This window comes from Lampetra fluviatilis, chromosome 21, assembly GCF_964198595.1.
Source record: "Lampetra fluviatilis chromosome 21, kcLamFluv1.1, whole genome shotgun sequence".
In the NCBI taxonomy this organism is placed as follows: Eukaryota; Metazoa; Chordata; class Hyperoartia; order Petromyzontiformes; family Petromyzontidae; genus Lampetra; species Lampetra fluviatilis.
In genome coordinates, this window is record NC_136295.1 from 7829147 (window position 1) to 7855833 (window position 26687).

Here is a 26687-nt window from a genome sequence, read left to right on the forward strand (position 1 = left end):
GCAATGAGCCACTTCGTTGAGCTATCATTTGTGGGCATGTTGCTTCTGAAAAAAAAAGTACCCCTCACCAAACGGAATTTATTCTCTGGCCAACCGCTCTGGGCTAAGGTCAGGGGTCAGCAACGAAATCAACAAGAAGAATTTGGTACAAAACTCAATATTTCAAGAGCCGCAATGCACGTGAATTAACACACACACACACGCACACGCGCGTTACATTGCGTCACGAAACAGTTCATAAAGAGCCGCACGCAGCTCCTGAGCTGCAGATTGCCGACCGCCGGAGCCGTGTCTCCTCCCAGTTGCCATGTCTCCTCCCAGCCGTATTCGAGCCGCCGCGCGCCCGTCAGCAGCGCGACCACCACAGCTGCTCGACGGCTCGTCTCCCGCGCTCCACCCGCAGGTGGCCCTGCAAGCCATCCTGGCGAGCAAGCACGTGGAGTTCTTCCTGGAGGAGGTGTCCACGTGGCAGCGGCGGCTGACGGCGGCCGACGCGGTCGTGTCCGTTTGGCTGGAGGCGCAGCGCACCTGGGCGCACCTGGAGAGCATCTTCATTGGCTCGGCCGACATTCGGGCTCAGCTGCCCGCCGACAGCAAGCGCTTCGAGGGCATCGACGCCGACTTCAAGGTGGGCTCTGGGAAGTTGCACCCCCCCCCTCGCCCCCCCCCCACCCACCCCGCCCACCCACCTTTGTGAGTGGTGGTGATGGGGGGGTAATAAACCCAGGTGAGTAAACCATCCTCTCAGTGGCGATTTTTGGCTGGACGGTCACTTGCATCGTGAGCTTTCAGATGGCCTTCTGCGGCCATCTGGAACGCTCTGCGGCTGTCTGGAACCTTCTGATATAAGGAAGCCATTGGAGCAATGCTATTTTAAATCATCTAGATTTTTAAAAAACGCGCTTCGTTTGAACTGCGTTTTGTGTTTCGATTGTTTTCCTTCCCCCGCACCTCCAATTAGCATGGTTGGCTTCGTACGATGGTGCGAAAGAAGTTGAACACACAAACATAACCCCCACCACCCTTCAGCCAGAGCTCTCGCGGTCGAGGCACGTACCGCGGTTCGTTTGACGTTGGCTTGTGTCGTGCGATCAGAATATTGCATCGCAGGGTTGTGAGCGATGGGGGGGGGGGGGAGGCCTTCATCCAGCAGTGGGTAGATAGATGATGAGGATGAGGATGATGACGAATAATGAATCAACACTTCCCTCCCCCCCCGTCGTCTCGTCGTCGTCGCCACACGGCAGGAGCTGATGACCGAGTCAGAGAGGACGAGGAACGTGATCGCGGCCACGAACCGGGAGGGGCTGCTCGGGAAACTGGAGATGCTGCAGCAGAGGTGAGCGCTCACTCGCTGACTCGCTCACTCGCTTGCTCGCTAGCTCGCTCGCTGACTCGCTCACTCGCTCGCTCCCGCGGCACGCTGGCCGCGACGCGACGTCGTCGCCCATCGTCGCCGTCGGCATCTTGGGTTCACCCGCTGCCACGGCAAGCCACAGTGGCTGGGAGATGTTGTCTGCCTCGCCTGGTCTGCAGGAGGTCGGTGGGTTCGATCCCGACCCTGACACGTGTTGCATATTTGGAGTTTGCGTGTTTCTCTCCCCGTGGAGTTTGATGGCGATCGTGGTGATGATGGCGATGGCGATGATGGTGATGGTTGTGGCGATGATGGCGATGATGGCGATCATGATTGTGATCGTGATGTTGATGGTGACGGCCACCGTGTAAGTGACCGCCGCGGTCACGTGCTGGGTTCCCCGCGGCCCCTCCAGGCTGGCGCTGTGCGAGAAGGCCCTGGCAGAGTACCTGGAGACGAAGCGCCTCGCCTTCCCCCGCTTCTACTTCGTCTCCGCCGCAGACCTCCTGGACATCCTCTCCAAGGGCACGCAGCCACAGCTGGTAGCGGTCGGCACAAATATAAATATCCCCCCATGTAGCATTAGCAGACTGTAGGGGCAAGTGCTGTTAGCGAGCACCTATGAAGGCCGCAATGGTACACGAGGGGGTGGGTGGCCAGCACCACGCCCGACCGCCTTTGTCTCCCTAGTGGTGATGTTTACACACCCAGTCGACCTAGGGGAGGCCCAGGACCGGTTCAGATAATCGTCACTGGTGTTGGCCATGAGCGGGAATCGAACCCGGGTCGCCGGGTTCATAGCGCAGCGCGCTAACCGCTACACAACCACTCGGCACACGCACACACACGCACGCACGCACACACACGCACGCACGCACACACGCACACACGCACACACGCACACACGCACACACACGCACGCACCGGTAGCTGTGAGTAAACAACAACAACAACGACGACGTGATCTCCGTACATAAATCAATTACAACTTCGTCAACACGATCTCCATCGCTCCGTTCCCCCCAACCACAGCTGGCAGCGGTCGGCACACGCACACATGCACGCACGTACACACACACACGCACACACACACGCGCACACACACGCACACACGCACGCACCGGTAGCTGTGAGTAAACAACAACACTATTTCAATAATGCGTATATTGTTGTGTATGTTGAACTTCTTTCGCACCGTACATAGCCAACCGTGACAATCACAAAAAGCAGTGTGGAGATGTGGCCGCCCGCCCCCTCCACCCCGGCGCTCCACTCTAAAGTTGTGATTATGACGCCTACACCATCGACGCCGACCACGACGCCGTGCGTGTCCCCCGCGCAGGTGACGCGCCACCTGCCCAAGCTGTTCGACAGCATGGCCGACCTGCGCCTGGAGGAGGCCGACCCGGAGCAGGGCCGCGACGGGCGCACGGCGCTCGGGATGTTCAGCGGCGAGGGGGAGTACGTGGCCTTCGACGGCCCCTGCCACTGCATCGGACAGGTGCGGTGCCGCGCCGGCGCTGGCGAGCCGCTGACGCTTGGCCTGGCGCCGTCGGTTCCCCCGCGGAACAATTGTCAACCACCAACGTGATGTTCGCGGGCCGGCGTGCACCAATAAACACGTTTTTTTTTAATTCAAACTTCACCGAAAGTGCGCGTGTGTGCGCGTGCGGGGCGGGCGGGCGGGCAGGTGGAGACGTGGCTCGGCCGCCTGGAGGGCGCGATGCGCGAGACAATCCGGCGCGAGATCGCGGAGGCGGTGGCGGCGCACGAGGACAAGGCGCGCGAGCAGTGGCTCTTCGACTTCCCCGCGCAGCCGGCGCTCGCCGCCTCGCAGGTCTGGTGGGCGACCGACGTGGGCATCGCCTTCGACCGCCTGGAGGAGGGCTTCGAGACGGCGCTCAAGGACTACGGCAAGAAGCAGGTGCGGCGGGCCGCGGTGGCCGTGCCGGACCGGGGCCGCCCTCGGTTCACGCCGGGAGACGGAACGACTTGACGGTTGGGGCGGCAGGGTGGCGGTAGCGCGGGCGGTTACCGCTCGTGGCGACATGGGTCTCCTCCCCCCACCCCCCTCCCCCCCAGGGTTCAATTCCTGACTTTCTGCGTGGGGTTTGTGTGCTCTCCCCCTGTCTTGCGCAGAGAGAGTGGGTGAGTGAGTGTGGTGAGTGGGTGGGTGAGTGGGTGGGTGGGTGGATGAGTGGGTGGGTGGGTGGATGAGTGGGTGGGTGGGTGGATGAGCGGGTGGCTGGGTGAGTGGGTGAGTGGGTGGGTGGTTGAATGGGTGGGTGGATGAGTGGGTGAGTGGGCGATTTGAGTGGCCCCATTTCAGCATATTTCAGCACCTTGTGGGGGTACCTGCTGCGTGCGTGAGCGGTCCGCGTGTGCGTGCACGCTCGCGTGTCCAGGTTGCGCAGCTGAATGCCCTCATCACGATGCTGCTGGGGGATCTGAGCGCCAGCGACCGGCAGAAGATCATGACGATCTGCACCATCGACGTGCACGCCCGTGACGTCGTGGCCAAGCTCGTCGCGCAGAAGGTGCCCCTCCGGCGGGCGGCCGATTGTATGGTTTAACCCTCTATTATTGTACAGGGAAGTCGAGTTTTCAGGTCCACATGGCGTACAGCCGTTTCAAAACAATTATTGTCTATTTGTGTTTCTTCCTTGTGATGGGACTTTGTAGGATGAAACGTTGAGATTTATAAGGTCACGGGGTGGCCAATAAGATCCTGAATTGGTCTGTAATAAGGTAGGGCACTGATAAGGGGTTGACAGCGATGTGGTTGCGATTCTTCAAGCCATTGCAGTTGGTTTTTGAGGGTTTTTCTGCCGATTTTTGTTGACTTTCTTGACGTACTTTTTGCATTGTTTGTTTTGCTCTTTCGTCGTTTTGGTGATGCAGGTCACTTGCATGTTAGAGTAGGCTCACCTGAATTTCCATCTCACTCGCTCACTCGCTTGCTCACACGCTCGCTCATTAACACGCCCACTCGCTCATGAGCACACTCTCGCGAATGGGACTCATCCAAACTCATATCTAGGATCCAGAGCCGCGATATTATAATAATAATAATAAGGAAATAATTTCAATTCCTAAAACACCGCCGCACAGCGTTCGCTCCCCGCTCTCGTAGAAGAGGGAGAGAGGGGAACGACTCGGACGACGATGAACTACAACCGAGCGGGAAGGCGGTAGCCACGCGGCAACTCTGCGCGAAGATTTACCCGAGCTCTGCCATCCTTTATATATTAAACTGTTACAAGCCGTCTTCTTGGTTCTTTCGGTAAAGTCACGTAGAAGGGAAGTAATAAAATAATAAAAATAAAGCATAATAAAATAATTCTCACGACGTTTCGGCCACAACGCAAGCAGCCGTCCTCAGGTGAAGAAGGCCGATGAACGAGCGTTTGCACGCGGTGCCGGCTTGACAACTCCGACCCCCCCCGCCCCCGCCCCAACCGTGCGCCGCCGCCACTGCTGCTGCTGCTGCTGCTGCAGGTGACGAGTGCGCAGGCGTTCCCCTGGCTCTCCCAGCTGCGGCACCGCTGGGACGACGCGGCGGGACACTGCTTCGCCAACATCTGCGACGCGCAGTTCCTCTACTCGTACGAGTACCTGGGCAACACGCCGCGGCTCGTCATCACGCCGCTCACCGACCGGTGCGGCTCCGCGTCACCGTTTGGAAGCCGGTTGAAACGATCGCACGGCGATGCCCCCCGCAGCCGCTGCCGTCGCCGCCGCTGTTTGGCTGTTTGGCTGCCGCACTGGCTGCGGTGGCGGTGCACAAGCGCGTTCGACAGACAGACGCGCTCATCTACGACGCCGCGCGTGGCCCCGACGAGACAAGAGTTTTGATGAGAGCCATGAAAACTATTAAAAAAACTATTTTTGTTATTTTAGCAGGTAAAGGCCCACCGAGCTATGTAGCTCTTTTCAGAAGCGACCTGGCCATCACAAATGATAGGTCAACGAAGTGGCCGACCGCATGGCAATTTATAGCAGCAGCCATATACTCTGAATGTGTGACGCTGATTCTAAATGTGGAGAGAAAAACCGGGGGACCCGGAGAAAAATCCACGCGACCACGGGGAGAACACGCAAACTCTAAATATACTGCACACTTGTTGATGAGTGTGTTGATTTCATTTTAATGAAGGGAAGAAGCCTCGCTGAGCCTCAAGACTTCTCTCTCAGGAGGGTCCTGCGTTCGGACGTTTGGTCAATTCAACGGGCGAGTGTTTGGCTTCGCGCGAGATGCAGCGATCCATAAAAATACTCGCAGCGTGCACGCGGAGATAACACCCCAAGCACCGCACAGATGGGTTTGAGCCACTTGCCCTACTGCCATCTTCGCCAATCTGCACGCTCCACCACTGCGTGCATTGTTTGCGTAGGGGATCTCTGGCGGTCGCCTCGTTATGTTGCATTACAATCGGCTTGTGGCATTGCGAACGATGGCAATTCACCAACTTGGATTGGGGCGCCGTGGTGGCAAGATGGCAACTACCTCGCCTGGTATACAGGAGATCTAAGACCGACTGAGACGCCCGCACATTTGGAGTTTGCGCATCTCCCTCCCCGTGGTCGCTTGGATTCCCCTCCGGGTCCTCCGGATTTCCCCCCCCGCATTTAGAAACACGCGTTGAGAGTATTTGGCCGCGGTAAATGTCCACACAATAAGCCACCTCTCACTGGACTATCATTTGTGGCCAGGTCACTTCTGAAAAAGAGCTGCATAGCTCGATGGGCCTTACCTGGTCGAATAAATGAAGTTGTAAACACATTTTTGCTTTGTTTTCAACTGATGGATGTCCACCCAAGGTGCTACATCACGCTGACTCAGTCCCTGCACCTGACGATGAGCGGGGCGCCGGCGGGGCCGGCCGGCACGGGCAAAACGGAGACCACCAAGGACCTGGGCCGTGCCCTTGGCATCATGGTCTACGTGTTCAACTGCTCCGAGCAGATGGACTACAAGGTGAGAGCTCGTGTGTGTGTGTGTGTGTCTTTGCCCCTACAGTCTGTTAAGGCTACACGGGGGATCTTTGTCTTTGTGCGTGAAGTGGGGAGCGGTGGTGTAGCGGTTAGCGCGCTGCACTACAAACCTGGCGACCCGGGTTTGATTTAAGCTCATGGCGAACACCGGTCTTGGGCCTCCCCTAGGTCGACTCAGCCTCAAATGAGTACCTGGTGTGGTGTGTAAACATCGCCACTAGGGAGACAAAGGTGGCCTAACAATCTATTAAGGCTATACGGGGGACCTTTGCCTTTGTGTGTGGTTGGGGGGGGGCGGTACTGGAGTGGTTAGCGCACTACGTTAAGATACCAGCAACACAGGTTCGATTCTCGCTTGCGGGCAACATCGCCGATGTTGAATATATGAACTCGCGAACAAACACCTTGTGAAAGATCGAACGCAGAAGATCGCTGAGCTTGATCTTCCACGAAGCTCATGGTCCACCCTGAACCGCATCGACTGCACAAACCGTGGCAGTAGACGCACAGATGGAAAATGTAAAGCTCTCCTTTAAATCGAAACTCTCCAGTAAGTGTGCGACTGTGGGCATCTAGAACAGACCATCACAATGTACAACGACGCAATTCCCGATCCACAAATACGAAGGAGACATCACAGCGATGCTCTATTCCTGACGCGGTTATCCGGCTCGACCGCACCGAATGCGAAATTGTCGCTGTTGCTCCGCCATCTACACCATCGGCCGTACGACAGAAGAAGAGAAAGAAGAATAATTGCCAGACCCCCAGGCCGCACCCCTACGTGGCACTAGCAGAGAGGCACTAGCAGAGAGCAGAGGTCGCAACCGGGTACCCGATACCCGTACCCTACCCGATACCCGGCTACCCATAGCCGTTTGCGACCCTGGTGCGGCCGGGTACGGGTACGGGTAGGCCGTGAGTCACTGGTGAGTCACCGTTTGTCACTCATTTCGGGTAGGGTACGAGTACGGGTAGGGAACGGGTACCCGTACCCGTACCCGGCCGGGTACGGGTACCCATTTGCGACCCTGGTGCGGCCGGGTACGGGTACGGGTAAGAAATCAAAACCCGTTTGCGACCTCTGGCAGAAAGACACTTTGCTCCCCAGTGCGCTAACCTCCCCACTCCCCCTCCCCTCCCCCCCCACAGTCCATTGGCAACATCTACAAGGGGCTGGCGCAGACGGGCGCGTGGGGCTGCTTCGACGAGTTCAACCGCATCGCGGTGGAGGTGCTGTCCGTGGTGGCCGTGCAGGTGAAGACCATCCAGGATGCGATCCGCAACAAGAGGAAACGGTACGCGGCTCGTACGCACGCAACGGCACGGATGCTTGTGTCCGTGCGTATGGATGCGCGCGTCAGGGCTGGCAGTCGCGAGTTCGCGAGGGTATTGAACAAAACGAAACAGAACTATTTTTTATTTTACCAGGTAAGGCCCACTGAGCTGTGTGTAGCTCTTTTTCGGAAGCAACTTGGCCATCACAAATGATAGCCCAGTGAGAAGTGGCTTATCATGTGGACATTTATAGCAGCCAAATACACTAAACGCGGATGCTGATTCTAAATGTGGAGGGAAAAACCAGAGGACCTGGAGAAAAATCCACATGATCACGTGGAGAGATACATGGCAACTCCAAATATTCAGCCGCCATGGTCGGGATCGAAGCCACGAACTCCTGTATATCAGACGAGGTAGTTAACATCTCACCACCGTGGACTGTGTCACCGTGTCGCCGTGTCACCGTGTCGCACCCCCAGGTTCCTGTTTCTGGGGGAGGAGATCGACCTGAAGCCGTCAGTCGGAATCTTCATCACGATGAACCCGGGCTACGCAGGACGCACGGAGCTTCCTGAGAACCTCAAGGCTCTCTTCAGGTTCGTTGTCATCATCGTCATCATCGTCATCGTTGTCATCATCGTCATCATCATCGTCATCGTCGTCATCATCATCATCGTCATCGTCGTCATCATGATCTTCGTGGTCATCGTCATCATCATCATCATCATAATCGTCATTGCCCACGTCGTCACAGTTGGCATTGTTGTACCCATCACCACGGTGTGGTTATCATCGTAGCAAGGCAACTCAGACCCACATCCCAATTGCAATTGTCAAGGTTGATGAGATGAAGCAGCAGGCAAGTTACCCTGGCATCAGCAACCACATCACAACAGCAACAACAACAACCAGATCACAACAACAGCACCAACCATTTATTTCCAACTTCTTTACTTGTTTAGTTTGTTGTCCTTCCTTCGCACCTCCGATTAGCACGGCCAGCTACGTATGGTGTGAGAGAAGTTCAATATCCTTACATACATACAACCACAACCATATCACTATAATCACAACCAGCTTACAACAGAAATAACAACCAGATCACAACCACAACCAGATCACTATAATCACAACAACCACAACCAGAGCACTATAATCACAACCAGCTTACAACAGAAATAACAACCAGATCACAAAAACTACAACCAGATCACAATAACCACAACCATATCACAACAACCACAACCAGATGACAACAACCATATCACAACAACCACAACCAGATGACAACAACCACAACAACCACAACCAGATCACAACAGCAACCACAACCAGATCACAATAGAAATAACAACAACCAGATCACAACAACAACAACCGGATCACAACAACAACCACAACCAGATCACAATAAAAATAACAACAACCAGATCAACAACAACAACAACCGGATCACAACAACAACCACAACCAGATCACAACAGCAAAACGACAAGCCGGTCACAACAACAATAATAGGACCCTCCAACATCCCCCCCCACCACCCCTGTACCCCCGCCCCCACACACAGGCCGTGCGCGATGGTCGTGCCCGACTTTGAGCTGATCTGTGAGATCATGCTGGTGGCCGAGGGGTTCCTGGACGCCCGTCTCCTGGCGCGCAAGTTCATCGCCCTGTACACGCTGTGTCGCGAGCTGCTCTCCAAGCAGGTGAGGGCGCCACCGGCGCGCCGCCTGAACTCGCTAAAAGCACGACACCTTGGCTGGCCTCGTCAAGGAGCATGAACCATCGTCACGTGAGCTCCGGACATCGTCGCAGCAGCAGCAGCAGCAGCGGCAGCGGCTTTTAGCTGACGGCGGTCACCGCATCGCGCGCTTTCAGACGCGCTTACCGCGTCCGTCTTGAACGCTCTCCCTTCCGATCTGAGGAAGCCACTGGAGCAATGCACGTTCACATCCAGATTAAAATACTCATTTCTTCAGAACTCCGTTTCATGTTTAGTTTACTGTCCTTCCCCCCCCCCCCCCCCCGCACCTTCGACTAGCCACGGTTGGCTACGTACGGAGCACAAGCAGTTCGACATGCACACACATGTGCGTACGTACGGCCATGTCATCTGGTTAACGTGCAAGGGCACGATCTGGTCGTGACTCCCCGCTTGGCCCTGCCGCCACCTGCCCCAGGACCACTACGACTGGGGTCTCCGCGCCATCAAGTCCGTGTTGGTGGTGGCCGGCTCGCTCCGCAGGGGAGACAGGACCAGGCCCGAGGACCAGGTGATGGCCAACTTTGCGCTCGCGAACTCCGATGCGTCGTTCGCTCGCGCGGCGTGGGGGGGGGGGGGGGTGGTTTGCATCCCAGCGAACGCAGAAACGTCGCCGGGCCCTGTGCTCGCCTCGCCGTCATGGCGCGTTGACGGGCGAACGAGCGAACGAATGCGTTGTGTGGACCGGCGGACGCGCAGGTGCTGATGCGGGCGCTGCGCGACTTCAACCTGCCCAAGATCGTCACGGACGACCTCCCCGTCTTCATGGGCCTCATCGGCGACCTGTTCCCCGCGCTGGACGTGCCGCGGCGGCGCAACGCCGACCTCGAGCAGATGGTGCGGCGCTCGGTTGGCGAGCTGCACCTGCAGCCAGAGGAGAACTTCGTGCTCAAGGTGGGCGGGCGGGCGAGCGGGGCGGGTGGTGCCACCAAGGTCCATCCGCGTGTTGGGAAAAATTTACGCGACGTCTCTGCCCTGTTTCGTCCGCTGTAGGTGGTGCAGTTGGAGGAGCTGCTGGCGGTGAGGCACTCGGTGTTCGTGGTCGGGAACGCTGGAACCGGAAAGAGCCAGGTGAGTAAGCGGCGGCGGTGGCTCGTGGGGTCTAGTTTGGTGAAGGTTAAAGCACAGCCCTGCAATTTCAGCCCGGCATCGACTAGAGGGAATTCTCAATGGTTATTTGGGCCTACTATTCCACGCTGCTCATATTTGTTGGAAGGGGTGAGAGTACTCACACTTTACCCCACCCAAACGCGACCCGCTGATCGCCTGTCGTGCACGCAGAAGTACGGTGACGATCGCGTGACGATCACTTGACGATCGCACGTAAATGTCCCTGACGATCACGTGACACCATGCGCTCGCTGCCCCTGGCCACCTTTCCCCCCCCCCCCCCACCCCGGGCAGATTCTGCGGACGCTGCACCGGACGTACGGCAACATGAAGCTACGGCCGGTGTGGAACGACCTCAACCCCAAGGCCGTCACGACCGACGAGCTCTTTGGGTTCATCCACCCGGCCACCCGGGAGTGGAAGGACGGTGAGTGGCGGCACGCGGTCCGTCGCCGATGCACCGCTGGGTTGGCGAACGTAGGGCCGGCACAGCGCTAATGCTCGTGCTGTGTGGCAACAAGAGCCTGGGTTCGACTCCAGATTCATGGCTGCCTTGCCGTGTATGTATTTTCTCTTCCTCAACCGGTAAAGGCTAAAACATCCCAATGCTGAAATAGTGCACGGCAAATTACTCCATTGGGATTACACGCACTGCAGCAGCAAAACCGTGCAAAAATTATTTTGCATGACCCTCCTGATAAAAAAGACATTGAGACTTGTCGAGGCGTTCCTGGATGAATAATTGGCATTGTAAACGTTCTAAACGGTTCACTTAAACCCACCCACAATCCAAGGGGCCAACCACAGATTTTGCCACGCAGCACAGTGGCAGAGAATCAATTCTTGAATCACGACGGCAAATCATGGCGATTGCTCCGCGTTTGGAGTAGTCCCTCGGTTAAGGTTTTTAATTCGTTGCACGAAATCTAGCGTTAACTGAAATAACTGTTAATCGAAGAGAGAGCTGTTTCCACTGCCAAAACAGAACACAATGTAAACGAAGCCAGCTGAGGTCTGAATGCTCATAAATGGATGTCGCTGATTGGCTGAGGGCATGGTTCAGACCCACTTACGAGCGCTCGGATTGGCTGAAACTTGGCATCTACGTGCATCACGCAAACGTACCCTTCATCAAAACGTTAACGTTAGTCGAAACTATGGGATCCTATGGGTGGCGAAACGTTAAACGAAACACCATTAACCGAGCTCACTGTCAACCGACTTTATTCCTCTTGTTTACTCAGGACAGCCTCAAGCCTCTTCTTGAGGAGGGTCCTGCCAAGTGTTTTTTTAGTTTTGCTTTGCAGTAGGAGGCGATGTCGTTGCTATGGTTGTAATCTGAATGGAATAATTTGCAGGTCATTTTTCAGCAACGGGATATTTTGACCCAATAACGGTTACAGTCAGATGGAGCATTTTTGTTGTTTTTATTTTTTTTTTGCCACGGGAGGACGACCGGTCGAACCCTGGAGGAAACGCATGCGACAGAACGCTTGGGGAGAGATGACGTACAAACAAACCGCACACGGAAAGGCGGCCCGAGTCGTCGGGAATCGAACCCAGGCCGAGGTGTGAGCGTTACCACCGGCGCCTACCCCCTGCCGCTCACCGAAAAGCATCACGATGGCTCTTAACCGCCACGACTAGCGAGCTGCACGGCACCCATCGGCGATCGATTTTTCGTTTTTTTTCCCGTCTCAAGTGCCGAAATTGACCGCCGCGTAAAACGGCTAAGATCTTAACGAGGGCATTTTTTTTTGTACCTGCGCGCCGCTTAGGGGGCCCTATTTGGGGCGTGAATCAATACCGCGAGAGCGTTTTTACGCCGGAGGGTAGGACAAGCACCACCCGGGACGTGGGAGCGGTGAGACGCAAAGATCCGGGTGAAGGCTGCTCACGACGGGGATAGGGGGAGGGTAATTTTAAATTGTCAGCGTTTTGCAGTCGCGTGCGCTGGCCATGTGCAGTGGAATGGTGAACCTCAAAGATGAATGTGTGGTAGATGTGTACGTGTGTGTACTTTCGCACAACACGTAGCCGACCGCGCTAATCGGAGGTGTGGGGAGGGGGCGAGGAAGGACAAAAAACTAAACACAAAAAGCAGTTCTAAAGAAATTCGTTTTCAAATTCATATTTAAAAGTGCGTAGCTCCAGTGGCTTCCTAATATCGGAAGAGCATTCCAGACGGCCGGAGAAGCGCATCTGAAAGCGTGCGATGCGTTGACCGTCTTTGTTCGATGGTTAGCCAAAAGCCGCTGCTGCTGCTGCTGCTGCTGCGAGGATGACCGGAGTTCGCGTGATGACGGTTTATGCTGCAAGGTATCGCGGTTAATTTGTGGCAAGCATCTTCTTGGTTCTTTCGGTAAAGTCACGTAGAAGGGAAATAATAAAATAATAAAAATAAACATAATAAAATACAATTCTCACGACGTTTCGGCCACAGACGCTGTCTTTCTGACAGACCTGTTCTTCACCTGAGGACGGCTGCTTGCGTTGTGGCCGAAACGTCGTGAGAATTGTATTTTATGATGTTTTAATTTTATTATTTTATTATTTCCCTTCTACATGACTTTACCGAAAGAACCAAGAAGATGAATCCCTGCCGCCACGAAAGCTTTAAATCGAAATTGTGGCAAGCACTTTGCGCGTAAAGGACGGTAGATGCGTGCAATTGACGTAGGGGACGCTTGTGGGCGATGGTACATGATGGACTCTTGTTTGGTGGACATTTGTGATGTGTGCCTCACTGATGGTCACACCTGGTGGACATGCGTGGTGGATATATGCCGTGGAACTGTCTGGTGGAACGCGTGTGCAGTGGTCATACGTAGGAAGACTCGTGCGCTGGACATGCAGGGGGAGGGACACGTGTGTGCACATTTGGTGGACAAGTGATCCTTATTGCGGTACCCCGGGGTACCAAATAATACAAAATGACCGAGGCAATTCAATGTTTTATTTCTGGGACACTATTTTTCTCCAGGGGTGTACTTAACTCCGCGACTGGGGTACCAATCAATCCGAAATCAGTGGTGCCACTCCGCGATGTCGAAACACAGCGAGGACGATTGCGCCGAAACCCTGAACGCTCGTACGTGGCACCGTAGTGGTGGTGCATCGTGAGTACAGCTCCTCGAGATGAGTCGATTGCTGCGTCGCCGACCATCAACAGATTAAAAGTGACTGCATCACGGACATTATGCGAGAGCTGGGCTACTATGGTACACCCCGGGGTCCCGCCATGAGGATAATTTTCTCGAACCAGTTGAGACCAGGATGAGTCTCATTCCGAGAGGGACCTGGGTCGCCAAAGGGACGGTGAGCACAGCAATGATGCGAAGAGCAAGGGGAGCAAAGAAACAACTGCGTCACGTCGCAAAGAGAACGTTCGCTGGACGCGTGCTGCGGATGCGTGTGGAAGGGCCAACACCGGTGACGATTATCTGAACCGGTCATGGACCTCCCCTAGGTCGACTCAGCCTCAAATGAGTGCCTGGTGCGGTGTGTAAACATTGCCACTGGGGATGGTGTTGGCCACCCACCCCCTCGTGTGCCGTGTCGGCTTTCATAGGTGCTCGCTAACAGCACTTGCCCCAACAGTCTATTCAGGCTATACGGGGGATTTTTGTCATTTTTGCCCATCACACGGGCACCTCCGATTTGCACGGTTGGCTACGTACTGTGCAAAAGAAGTTCAACTTACAAGAAAGATTCCCCCCCCCCCCCGTATCGCCTTTAACAGACTGCTGAGGCAAGTGCTGTTAGCGAGCACCTGCTCACAAGGCAGTGGGTGGCCAGCACCACGCCCGGCCGCCTTTGTCTCCCCAGTGGCGATGTTTACACACCGCGCCAGGCGCTCTATTGAGGCTGAGTCGACCTAGGGGAGGCCAAGCACCAATTCACATAATCGAACTCGGGTCGCCGGGTTCGGAGTACAGCGCGCTGACCACGACGCCACTGCTCCCCGACACGAAGACAAAGATCCCCCGTATAACCTGGGCAGGCTGCCGGGACAAGCGCTGCAAGCGAGCACACCTACACGTGCATACACGCACGAGCGCGTGCGCGCGGCGGACCGACCTTTGGGTTGACGCTCGCGCGCGGGCGTTGGACGCGTGTGCGCGTGGGGTGGTGGCCAGGCCTCTTCTCCAGCATCATGAGGGAGCAGGCCAACGTGTCGCACGACGGGCCCAAGTGGCTCGTCCTGGACGGAGACATCGACCCCATGTGGATCGAGTCCCTCAACACGGTGATGGACGACAACAAGGTGACGACTCCGTTCCATCGCTCGCTCCACCTCAGCGTTCGTCTCTCACTCCACCTCAGCGTTCATCTCTCGCTCCACCTCAGCGTTCGTCTCTCACTCCACCTCAGCGTTCGTCTCTCGCTCCACCGCAGCGTTCGTCGCTCGCTCCACCTCAGCGTTCGTTGCTCGCTCCGCCGCAGCGTTCGTCGCTCACTCCACCTCAGTGTTCGTCGCTTGCTCCACCGCAGCGTTCGTCGCTCGCTCCACCTCAGTGTTCGTCGCTCGCTCCACCTCAGTGTTCGTCGCTCGCTCCACCTCAGCGTTCGTCGCTCGCTCCGCCGCAGCGTTCGTCGCTCGCTCCACCTCAGCGTTCGTCGCTCGCTCCTTCGCGGCGCTCATCACTCGTTCCACCTGCCCTGGACCCCTCCCCCTTACCCCCCCCCCCCCCCACGTGCCCCAGGTGCTAACCCTGGCGAGTAACGAGCGCGTGCCGCTCAAGCCCTCGATGCGGCTCCTCTTCGAGATCAGCCACCTGCGCACGGCCACGCCGGCCACCGTGTCGCGCGCCGGGATCCTCTACGTCAACCCCCAGGACCTGGGCTGGAACCCGTGCGTGCCGCCCACACATTGCACGCGCGCGCACACACATACGGGCAAAGGCAAAAAGGTCCCCCCGGTTTGATAGTCTCAACGGGCTGTCGGGGCAAGAGCTGTTGGTGAGCGGCGCCTACGAGGTGCCGGCGCGGTCACACGAGAGAGGGGATGGTGGGGCCAGCCGACTTTGTGGCGATGTTTAAGAAGTGTCTATGTGTCGAGTCCGCCTGAGTAAAACCCCGCTGACCTGCAAGGCACTCTGCGTGGTTAGCCCCGCGATATTGACAGGCACCGATCCCATTGTGATTCATACTCTCAGTTCTTTCGATAAAGTCACGTAGGTAAAAAATGAAATTAATAAAAATAAAACAATAAAAATCACGACGTTTCGGAGGCAACACAAGTCTCCGTCATCAGGTGGGACCGTCACAACCAGATTTGCTGAATCCTTGCCTCACTTGATGCAGCAAATCTGGCTGTGACGGTCCCACCTGATGACGGAGACTTGTGTTGCCTCCGAAACGTCGTGATTTTTATTGTTTTATTTTTATTAATTTCATTTTTTACCTACGTGACTTTACCAAAAGAACTAAGAGTATGAATCCTTGCAGTCACGAAAGCTTCAAATCTAGAACCCATCGTGATTCTCCAGCAGAGGTCCCCGAGATATTCGGTTCGCCTTCTTCCAAGGTACTCCGAGGGCGATCGTTCGGCTGCCAAGCCCTTGCTCGCACCACAATCAGAATCGCTATTAGGCGAAATTCAAGTCTGTCTTGAAAACTCACCTCTCTAAACCGGCCTTTACCCCACCCCTAGTTCTAGCCGTTTACCCTGGTTATGTTTGTTTTCTGCTTTCCATACGTGGTGCATTGCGATCTATGGATTAAACGCGCCTTGCAAATGTTAACTATTATATGATTATTAAATGCCACTGCATCTCAGGATGTATTGATGGGTGGCGGGGGGTGGGGGGTGTTCGGCCGCTGGGTAAATTTGATCGGCGGCGGGGGGCCCGACTTTGCCCGTGCCGCCGAGGTGCAGGTACGTCGCCAGCTGGCTCGACGGCCGCCGGGTGCAGTCGGAGCGCGCCAACCTCACGATCCTGTTCGAAAAGTACGTGCCGCCCTGCCTGGAGCAGCTCCGCTCCAATTTCAAGCCCATCACACCGCAGCCCGAGTGCAGCATCATACAGGTGTGGCTGGACCCCCCCCCCCCACCCCCACTCATTGCTTTATTTTGGTGATTTCGAAAAGTTTTTTGGTTTGGCCATGTTTGTGTGTTGAAGTACGGAGTAAGACTGATGGCCTTAATCTAAGTTGTCTTGTGGTTGTTGTTGTTGTTTGACTTGGGATTTTTGCACACAGTGTTGGTGTACGGTGCTTTTTCTGCAATATTTTGCTGTCTTTTCTTGGATTTTCTGTTTGCACTCAGTCACATATTCACTTTAAGATGTTTTTTTGTTCATGTTTTTGTTTTTTGTTTGTTACGGTTGCACCCGATTCAAGAGCCGAATGGCTCACAGGGCTATACATAATAAATTAACTTGAACTTGAACACTCACCCGTGTTTCACGATCCTGGTCTCTCTTGAGTTCTCGCCAGATTACAATGTTTTTTTTGACTCGGCCTCAAGTGAGCACCTGGTGCGGTGTGTCATAAACATCGCCCATGGGGGAGACCAGGGTGGGCGTGGTGTCGGTCATGGGCCACTCACCCCCACTTTTGTGCCACGGTGCTGGCCTTCATAGGTGCGACTACTCGCTAACAGCGCTCACCCCAACATTCCATTAGGCCCATACGGCGGTGGGTGGGTGGGTGGAGGGGGGAACCTTTGTCTTTGTCTCGTATCACCGTGCCAGACGCTGTGCTCCCTCCTCGACTGCCTGCTCACGCCACTCAACTCCCCGGCCGACTCTCCGCGCGAGCTCTACGAGCTCTACTTCGTGTTCGCGTGCATCTGGGCGTTTGGAGGGGCCCTCTTCCATGACCAGGTACCCCCCCCCCCCCCCCCCCACAGTGTATACCGCCTCGACCCTTCGGCGCAAAAGAAGTTCAACGCACATTGCGTAACATAGACGGGGGCAGGACGCGACTCGCGAGTGACGTGGGACGCGTCGGTGCGTCGCGTTGTCTCTCGCCGCGGCCTGCGGGGGCGAGAGCAGCTGATCGATTACCGCGCCGAGTTCAGCCGCTGGTGGCTCAAGGAGATGAAGACGGTGAAGCTGCCGTCTCAGGGCACCGTCTTCGACTACTTCATCGACCCGGCCTCGCGACGCTTCCTGCCGTGGAGCGAGCGCGTCGGCAGCTTCGACAGGGACCCGGAGAGGCCGCTGCAGGTGGGCGTCACGCGTCGCGTTCCAATGCTGAACTTTTTCATTGATATACTAATTTTTTCTCTGTCCTCTCCCTCTCTCCGCCCCCGCCCCCCTCTCTATATTTAAGGGACCGTCACAGAAACGACCTCTCTCTTTGTGCCGATGTGTTCTCTCTCTGTGTGTCCTTGTGATGTCTGTCTGCTTGTATGTCTGTCTATAGTTTTCTAGTTAGATTTTTGTTGCTATTTCTTTTATGCCTGATGATGATTGCTTGTGTTGCAATCGAAACGTCGTAATATGCTATTATTTAATTTATTATTTTATCTTTAGACGTGACTTAACCGAAAGAACCAAAGAATAATTCCTGCAGTCACGAAAGCTCCAAAATTAAGATTGAACGCTGAACTTCTTTCACGCCGTGTGCAGCCAACCGTGCTGATTGGAGGTGCGGGGAAAAGGGAACGGCAAACGAAACGCAGAAAGCTTCTTCTTGGTTCTTTCGGTAAAGTCACGTAGAAGGGAAATAATAAAATAATAAAAATTAAACATAATAAACATTTTATTTTATTATTTCCCTTCTACGTGACTTTACCGAAAGAACCAAGAAGATGAATCCCTGCAGTCACGAAAGCTTTAAATCGAAAATTAAACACAGAAAGCAGCGCTCAATAGAAATGGGTTTCTGAAAGCGCACGATGTGGTGGCCGTTTTTGTTTGATGGCACCGAGGAAGCCGCTGCGAGGATGACCGTGATGGTTTATGCTCCTTGACGGGCACTCTTGTGTGTAATGAGCAGCTCAGGGAGCACCTGACAGACATGGTCGGATCTTGCGGTACCCGTTCTGACACTTGTGTGCGTGGCCGTGCGTTGCGTGTGTGACATCGGAAAGCCAGAAAGTAATCTGACGTCTGCATTGATTAGCATGTTTATCGATTGTCACGAGCGTCCGTTACGATAGGCACAGATCAATGGTAAATGTAGAGCCCTGGAATTTATTTTGGATTTGAATCCAGGATCTCAGTTCCACGAGTTGAGCACTATGACATCATCCGATGGGCGACCCATCTAACAAGAAACGAGAGCAGTCGTTGTTTTTGCAAAAGCACCGCTCTGGTGATGGGCCCCACAATGTTGAAGCCAGTCCAGAAGAGGTCAGCAACTCTTGCACAAGACCATTTATCAACGTCGCGGCAATTGCTTTTTATTTTCAAATGTTTATCCGCGAAGCAATGCGGCAACTGATGCATGGAAGGGTTTTTGTTGTTGTTGTTGGGTCACACCTCCGCATCAGTCCTCCGGGCGTGCCAAGCAGTAATCACTTGGCCACGTTTGTTCATCACGTGACAGCTTAATTAATTGGTCGTGCCGAGTAGAGGAGGGGGGCGCGGCAGGACAAGACAAAGATTCCCCGCATAGCCTCTCACAGACTGTTGCGGCAAGTGCTGTTAGCGAGCACCTATGAAGGCTGACACGGCACACGACGGGGTGGGTGGATGGTCAGCACCACGCCCGGCCGCCTTTGCCTCCCTAGTGGCGATGTTTTACACACCACACCAGGTACACACTTGAGGCTGAGTTGACCTAGGGGAGGAGGCTCAGGACGGGTTAAAAAATTCGCCGCAATGATTGGTCGTGAGCGGGAATCAAACTCGGCTTGCCAGGTTCATAACGCAGCGCGCTAACCGCTACACTACCGCTCACGACACACACACACGTGACTCACTCGGAGATCTGACCAAAACAAAATAATAACAACCGAGTCATGACATCGGTCGCGAAGATCCTTGCGCGTCAAACTTCAGCCATGCGCCGTACACGTCTTCGCCCCTTCTCAGAGATCATCAGCACTATGCCAAGACAGCGCGCCGCGTAGCAGTACCTACGCGGCGTGCGGATGTCCCCGCAGAGCGATTGGTTTTTTAACAAAGGCGCTGATGGGGCTCGCCCAAGCGTGTTCGTCCAGCCCGGCTGTTCGTCCTTAACCCCCCCCCCCCCCCGGTTAACGCGGCGTCACGGCCGAACGAGGGCAGGGGAATGGTCACGGCCGGCCATAAAATTAATTGGTTTAAATAAAAGCTACCTGTCGCGGGAAGATTTTTGAAAGTCAAGGCTCCTTGTGGCCCGCACTCAGCCCTCCCCCCTCCGCCCCCGCCCGCCCCCCCCCCACGTCCTCAATGGTCAATGGCGATGGACGAGTGTCCCCCTTTGTCTCACACCCCCCCCCCCCCCCCGTGTCGTGATGGAGGGATAGCTGAACAAACGCTCAGGGCTTCACAAAAAAATTATCAAAGGATCCCCGTCAAAGCCGCAGAGTTTTCCCACCGCTGCGAAGGTTTCCTTTTTGTATTTCTTTTTTCTCTCTCTCTCTTTTTGTTGTCGATGTTACATCCCAAAAGAAGGCCCCGTCGACCGAGCGGCGAGTCCGAGGAACGCCGCCGCACCCTTGGAAAAATTGACGAAGCTGACGCCCAAATCCGGCACAAACGCGCGCGATGAAAACATGAAATGAAATCCCGCGCAGCCAAAACGCCGAACATTGTGCCGTCACGGCACGCGGTACAGCCTGAAAAACGCGCAGTACAGTTGCGCTCCTTAAGTGTGACGAACAATGGCAACGATTCAATAGCGGGGGTGACCGAACATCTCAATGCAGGGGACCCGATGTATCGTCATCGTCATTTCTCCACTCACAGCTCCACTCACTCACAGCTCCACTCACTCACAGCTCCACTCACTCGCCCACTCACGATCGATGGATAATATTTGACTTGAGAAGCCAAAGCAGCGCGAGGGTGAGCTCCCAAGCTAATTTACAAATCAATCACCGGCAGCGTTGTGGCGAGCTGCCTGCCATGGGGCAAAGCACTTGTTGCACTCGAGACTCGTGGATCAAATCTGGCAGGCGTCCTGGTTATTACCGCGTTGAGTATTATCCAAAATAATAATAAACATCATGCGTCGTCTACTCGCAGTGACCGTTCAAGATCCCACGGCGTAATTTTCTAGAGTCAGCCACCGCATCTGTGTGTGTGTAAGTCACTGCATCGCCCGCTTCCAGATGTGCTTCTACGGCCGTCTGGAACGTTCTGCCTTCCGATATTAGGAAGCCACTGGAGCTGTGCACTTTTCAATCATCTTGATTGAAAACTCATTTCTTTATAACTGCTTTTAATGTTTAATTTGTTGTCCTTCCCCTGCGCCTCCGATTAGCACGGTTAGCTATGTCGGTGCAAAAGAAGTTCAACATAAATTTCGACTTCAGACTCTGTCTACTTGACAGACCTGTTCTCCACCTGAAGACGGCTGCTTGCGTTGTGGCCGAAACGTCGTGAGAATTATTTTATTATGTTTCATTTTTATCATTTTATTACTTCCCTTCTACGTGACTTTACCGAAAGAACCAACAAGAAAAAAGTTCAACATACATGCATGCAAACACAAAAAGCGGTTGTAAAACGAGAAGCCGTTCTATAATAACGCTGACGGCTCTCCTCTCTCTCTCTCTGTCTCGCGCTCTCTCTCTGCCGCCCGTGTGGCAGTCGGTGGTGGTGCCCACCGCCGAGACGGCGCGCCTGCGCTACCTGCTGGGCCTGCTGGCGTCGCGCGGCAAGCCCGTGCTGCTAGTGGGCAACGCCGGCGTGGGCAAGACGGCGCTCGTGGCCGAGCACCTTGGCGCGCTGCCCGACGACTACGCGGTCACGAGCGTGCCGCTGAACTACTACACCACCTCCGCTATGCTGCAGCGTAAGCTTACCTCCTAACTACCCCCCCTCCCCAGCCCCTTCCTAGCCAGGAGCTGTTGTTGCTGTTGTTGTTGTTGTTGTCTTCGATCATCGCTTTGCAATGGCAATACAACAAAAAAAACTCTCCGGTAGTGTGCGACCGTGGTCATCCAGAACAGACCCGTACAACGTGTAACGACGGGATTGTGTCGTATCGTGTTGTAATTATCATAACAAGCGCCTCGTGAAAGAGCACACGTGGAAGATCCCTTGGTTTCGATCTCCCACGAAGCGCACGCACGGTCCACCCTAAACCGCAGCCACTGCACAAACCATGGCAGTAGGTGCGAGATACCTGATGCAAAAATAGAAAACTAAAAACTCTCGTGTCGTGTGCGACCGTGGTCATCCAGAACAGATCGTGCAACGCGTGACAACGCAATGCCCCCATCCACAAATACGAAGGAGACGTCATGGCGATCCAACTCCGTGCTACTCCTGGCGTGGTTATCTGGCTTGACCACCTGAATGTCAAATTGCCATCGTTGTTCTGCATCTACATCGGCCGTACGAAAGAAGGATCGCTTTCCAATAAAGGTTGAATGCGTCAAGGCGTTGGCTGGTGCAATGCGTTGTAAGAATCGCCCATTGGGCAATTTCCCAGATTCAGGTCAGAGAGAGAGAGCGACAGGACGGGTTAGGAATGAAATTCTGTTCGTCTGTCTCCCACGGCGTGTAGCAATGCCACGGATGCGTCAATTAAAAATGGACTCTGCAATTCGTAGCGATGCGTGTGTGGAATCGCGCGTGTGAGGGTCGATTCCGTTTGTTGTTCGTACGCACTGAACGCATCGACAGACCACGAGCTGCCGTCGATCCTTCGTCAGTACCCCGACGTCCGGTCGCGAGCAGCCACCATTGCCCTTCATGCGGAATTCCGTGTCGGGCCGCGCTCCATCCTATTAAGATTCTCTGTGACCTTTAGGTTCTCTGCCGGCAAAGAAAAGAGAAGGTTGCGCATTAGCAAAGTGCGTTTCACTTCCTTCGGGATTTTTTTTTGTTACCCTCCCGCATCGACGCCACGTTCGGGGGTGGGGAGGGGGGGTGTAAACTGCGCGCGAGGATGCTTTGAACGCGCGGGGGCCGCGTGCCACTATTCCCGGCGAGCCGTCTCCGCCAAGGTCAAAAACACAAAACAGTTCATGCTCCGGACCCCCCGATCCCCCCCCCCCCCCCGTGCTGATTAATATGGTGATGTAGGGTTAATTAAATTAGAGCAGTCATGCTCCACTGGCAAAAGCCTTTTTGCCCCTTAAAGGTCCTTTAATGTCACCGGAATAAAACAGAACATCAACTTCCACGGGAATACATTTCGCTGGCTCTTTATTTCCCCAGAGCGGCGCTTGTAAAGATAGGATCGGTCTTAATGAAGCACAGATAACGCCGGCCAGTTGAGTATGCAAGTGCCTTCAACGAACGCGCGTTTTTTTTTAATTGGTTTCCACGAAATTGCTTGCCGGTACTTTTTTTTTCTGCTGCTGCTGGTCGACGGGAGGATACGCCGCTCGCTGAGCAAAGGTTGTCACCTACCGAGGTACAAAAATACCGGTAGTCCTCTACTCACGATGGAGATGCGTTACGACGACACCCCCATCGTAAGTCGAAAATATCGTAAGTCGAAGATGGCCTAGCCTACCCAGGAGTCTTAAAGAATGGTGATAATTTAGCAAAACAGAGCAATTTACAGTACCGTGCTGTATAAACTGTATACTGTATGTATTTATTAATTACAATACTGTATTGCACAGTAAAATGTGAAGTAAAAAAAACAAGGTAAATTCTGAGCCCACCTATATGAACTGCAATTTAATAGAAAGTTTTTTCAGGAAACAATTCGATCTGCTATAAAAAAAAACGTTTAACATGCATTGAACGTATCGTATCGTGGTAACCTTAAAATGAAATCACTAAAGCTACGTATCATACATGCATTGTACGTATCGTAATGTATCATATTGTGCTGTACTCACCAAGATTCTGTCCATCGTCTGCATACTTGCACGATGTTAGATTGTTGATGGCAATTTTGTCGTATCGATTATCGCCATCGTAAGATCGAAATATCGTAAGTCGGACCGTCGTAACTCGGGGACTACCATCGTAACTCGGGGACTACCATCGTAACTCGGGGACTACCTGTACCGGGGGATGTATCGTAAGCAGAGTAAGGGGATCTCGCAACGCCTGCAGCGGACAGGAGGACGGGCACGCATGTGCGTATGCACGTCTGGAAGCTCTTTCGTGCCGCACGTGGCCGACCGCGCCAATCGGAATTGTCTCGGGTGGTGCATGGTTCCACATGTGAAGCGGAGAAAGTGCGTGGCGTTCAATGTCCCGGGAAGATGGACAGATTTGTGAGGGCGGCTACATCAGGGAAGGACGATGCTGGGACAAGCAGGACAGGTGGCGTTTCTATCCCCATCGAGAGCCGTAGACTCACACAGAGAGCCATAGACTCACACAGAGAGTCACAGACTCCCACAGAGAACCATAGACTCACCAAAAGAGCCATAGACTCACACAGAGAACCATAGACTCACCAAGAGAGCCGTAGATTCACACGGAGAGCCATAAATTAGCAGAGTCATGAACGCACTTATGTTGCCACGCGTCCGAGGTACAAGAACACCGGCGCTTAACATAGCGGCAGGATTTCTCTCAATATCGAAATAGGGGAGAACTACGCGTCAAATGCACTGGATTCGTACACAACTGGCGAGATTTCCCACAAAAAGCAGGGGGGGCGTCCCCGGGGAAACCAGGACGGGTGGCAACCCCTTTCACGGACCGACGCCCACCGTCCTGCCAAACTGCGTGAACAGTTTCAATGAAATGGAAACGCGTCAATTAATATTGGTGTCGTAGATAAAATAAAATGATGCATAACTTACGCGAATTAGAACAAAAAAATCTTCACAAAAAAAAGGGAAATTTTTATTTATTTATTTTCTGCTGGGAAAATAAAATTGTAACTTTTTTGACGTTGGCTCTCGTGAGCTGATTTAGAAACGATAATTGCCTCTTGAGCTTCAGACGTTGAACGTTTTTTTTGCAATTTCCTAATCCGTTAATTAATTCATTGACGAGTGAGCGTTTGTTGTTCTGTTTTTCAAACTCTGCTTTGCAATCGACGTCGTTTAGACGTCATTGACGATAATTATAACCAGATTCATGTCTCGCCCTTTGTCCCTCCTCCACCGCCCCTCCCAGTGTCATGTTAGTCACGCCGGGGGTGGGTGGGGGGGATATGAGTTGTTTGACCGTACTTCACCATGCTGGTCACCGAGAAAAGTGTTGTGACCTGCAGTGTGGTGATGGGGTCGGTGTCTGTGTGGGTGGGTGGGTGACTGGGTGAGCACCTATGAAGGCCGGAACGGTACACGAGGGGGTGGGTGGCCAGCACCACGCCCGACCGCCTTTGTCTCCCCAGTGGCGATGTTTACACACCGCACCAGGTACTCATTTAAGGCTGAGTCGACCTAGGGGAGGCCCAGGACCGGTTCAGATAATCGTCACTGGTGTTAGCCGTGAGCGGGAATCGAACCCGGGTCGCCAGGTTCATAGCGCAGCGCGCTAACCGCTACACTACCGCTCCCCACATAGGTGCTCGCTAACAGCACTTGCCCCTACAGTCTGTTAAGGCTATACGGGGGATCTTTGGATCTTTGTGACTGGGTGGGTGACTGGGTGGGTGAGTGGATGAGTGATTGGGTGGGTGAGTGGATGAGTGAGTCACAGGGTGAGCGAGCTACTGAGTGAGTGAGTTGTTGAGACCTGCAGCAGTTCGAGCGCAGTGTGACGGATGAGACGCAATAGTCAGAGTCTGGTAGAGACTGAGCCCACACAATGAGTGGAGGATGAAAAAACTGAGTGTTCCAATGGGCCTTACCCCATCAGGAACCGGACGAATGGATCATAGAGCAGCCCTCTGATCAAACGCACGTTTAGAAATCGTTGCAGAATCCACACACGTGGCCTCTCGTTCTCCCTCGTCTCTGCATCAACTTTTATTTTCTGGGGAGAGACCAGGACGAGTCAGTTGGCGGGCGATGATGATCGATCGCTGTGTCTACAGGAAATGTCAACTTGGTCACTTGGCGGTGTCATTTTCAAATCTTAGACCGTGGCGTCACTGGGACACGATGGCCTCATACTCGTTGCGAACGACGGATCTTTAACGGCCCCTGTGAAGCGGACGGCACTGCGTACGTCTCTTGCCACGGAGGCGAGATGTTAACTGCCTCGCCTCGTATGCAGGAGGCCGTGGGTTCGATCCCGACCCCGAAGCTTGTTGTATATTTGGAGTTTGCATGTTTTTCTCCCCATAGACGCGTGGATTTTTATCCGGGTCCTCCGTTTCCCCCCCCCCCTCCACATTTAGAATCAACGTGTGTTCCAAGTACTCGGCTGCGACTATGAATTCCCACGTGATGATGATAATAACTTTGTTGAGCTGTCATTTGTGGGCCAGGTCGCTTCTGAAAAAGTGCTGTGTAGCCCAGCGGGCCTTACCTGGTAACATAAAAATGTAGTTATAGTAGTAGGTTTTTACCCTTTAAACTGGTACAAAACTGACACCTTTATGCAAGGCATCATGTTTGCAAGTTGACTTCAAGGACAGTGCATATCATTACCATTGTCAGAGTTGTTTATTTTTGTTTGCATTTTGACTGCTTGTGTTACGGTTATTGGAAACATGATGCCTTGTATACAGGTGTCAGTTGTGTACCAATTTAAAGGGTAAAAACCTACTGCCCTATTTTGCCACTGGTAAAGGAGGTCTCATAGTTTTAGTTGAGTAGTTTTGCCGTATTCGGAATCCGAATATTTGTTGATACTGGAAGAATCCCGATGAGCGATAAGAAACTCTTTCTCGCAGACATCCAGTAGTCACGGACGTCCAGTGTTGCACACCCACTCCCAATCCCCCCCCCCCTTCCTGTTGTTCTTAGGGGTGCTCGAGAGGCCTCTGGAGAAGAAGGCCGGACGCAACTACGGCCCCCCGGGCAACAAGCGCATGGTCTACTTCCTGGACGACGTGAACATGCCGGAGGTGGACGCCTACGGCACGGTGCAGCCCCACACGCTCATCCGCCAGCACCTGGACTACGGCCACTGGTGGGCATCCATCCGGGGTGGTGTGGTTTTGGCGTGTGCCGCACTTCAGCGGCGGTCGCCGTGTCGGATCCAGCGGGACAACTCTCCCCGGGTTAACGCTGTGGGCGTGCGTGTGTGTGTGCGT

The 26687-nt window shown here is 54.2% G+C and overlaps 1 protein-coding gene across 1 annotated transcript in view; it reads left to right on the plus strand.

Annotated features, from left to right (window-relative positions):
• Positions 1-26687, plus strand: part of DNAH11 (dynein axonemal heavy chain 11) — a 152520-nt gene that overhangs the window by 57642 nt on the left and 68191 nt on the right. Inside the window, exons 26-47 of the mRNA XM_078865799.1 lie at positions 404-628; positions 1248-1339; positions 1773-1899; positions 2700-2858; positions 3048-3281; positions 3763-3894; positions 4856-5016; positions 6179-6335; positions 7505-7650; positions 8113-8229; positions 9204-9342; positions 9817-9909; positions 10098-10292; positions 10392-10469; positions 10803-10935; positions 14648-14775; positions 15215-15363; positions 16390-16540; positions 17207-17338; positions 17510-17683; positions 21203-21407; positions 26398-26563. Of these exons, the coding sequence (XP_078721925.1) occupies positions 404-628; positions 1248-1339; positions 1773-1899; positions 2700-2858; positions 3048-3281; positions 3763-3894; positions 4856-5016; positions 6179-6335; positions 7505-7650; positions 8113-8229; positions 9204-9342; positions 9817-9909; positions 10098-10292; positions 10392-10469; positions 10803-10935; positions 14648-14775; positions 15215-15363; positions 16390-16540; positions 17207-17338; positions 17510-17683; positions 21203-21407; positions 26398-26563 (3293 nt within the window). The remainder of the gene's footprint in view (positions 1-403; positions 629-1247; positions 1340-1772; positions 1900-2699; positions 2859-3047; positions 3282-3762; positions 3895-4855; positions 5017-6178; positions 6336-7504; positions 7651-8112; positions 8230-9203; positions 9343-9816; positions 9910-10097; positions 10293-10391; positions 10470-10802; positions 10936-14647; positions 14776-15214; positions 15364-16389; positions 16541-17206; positions 17339-17509; positions 17684-21202; positions 21408-26397; positions 26564-26687) is intronic.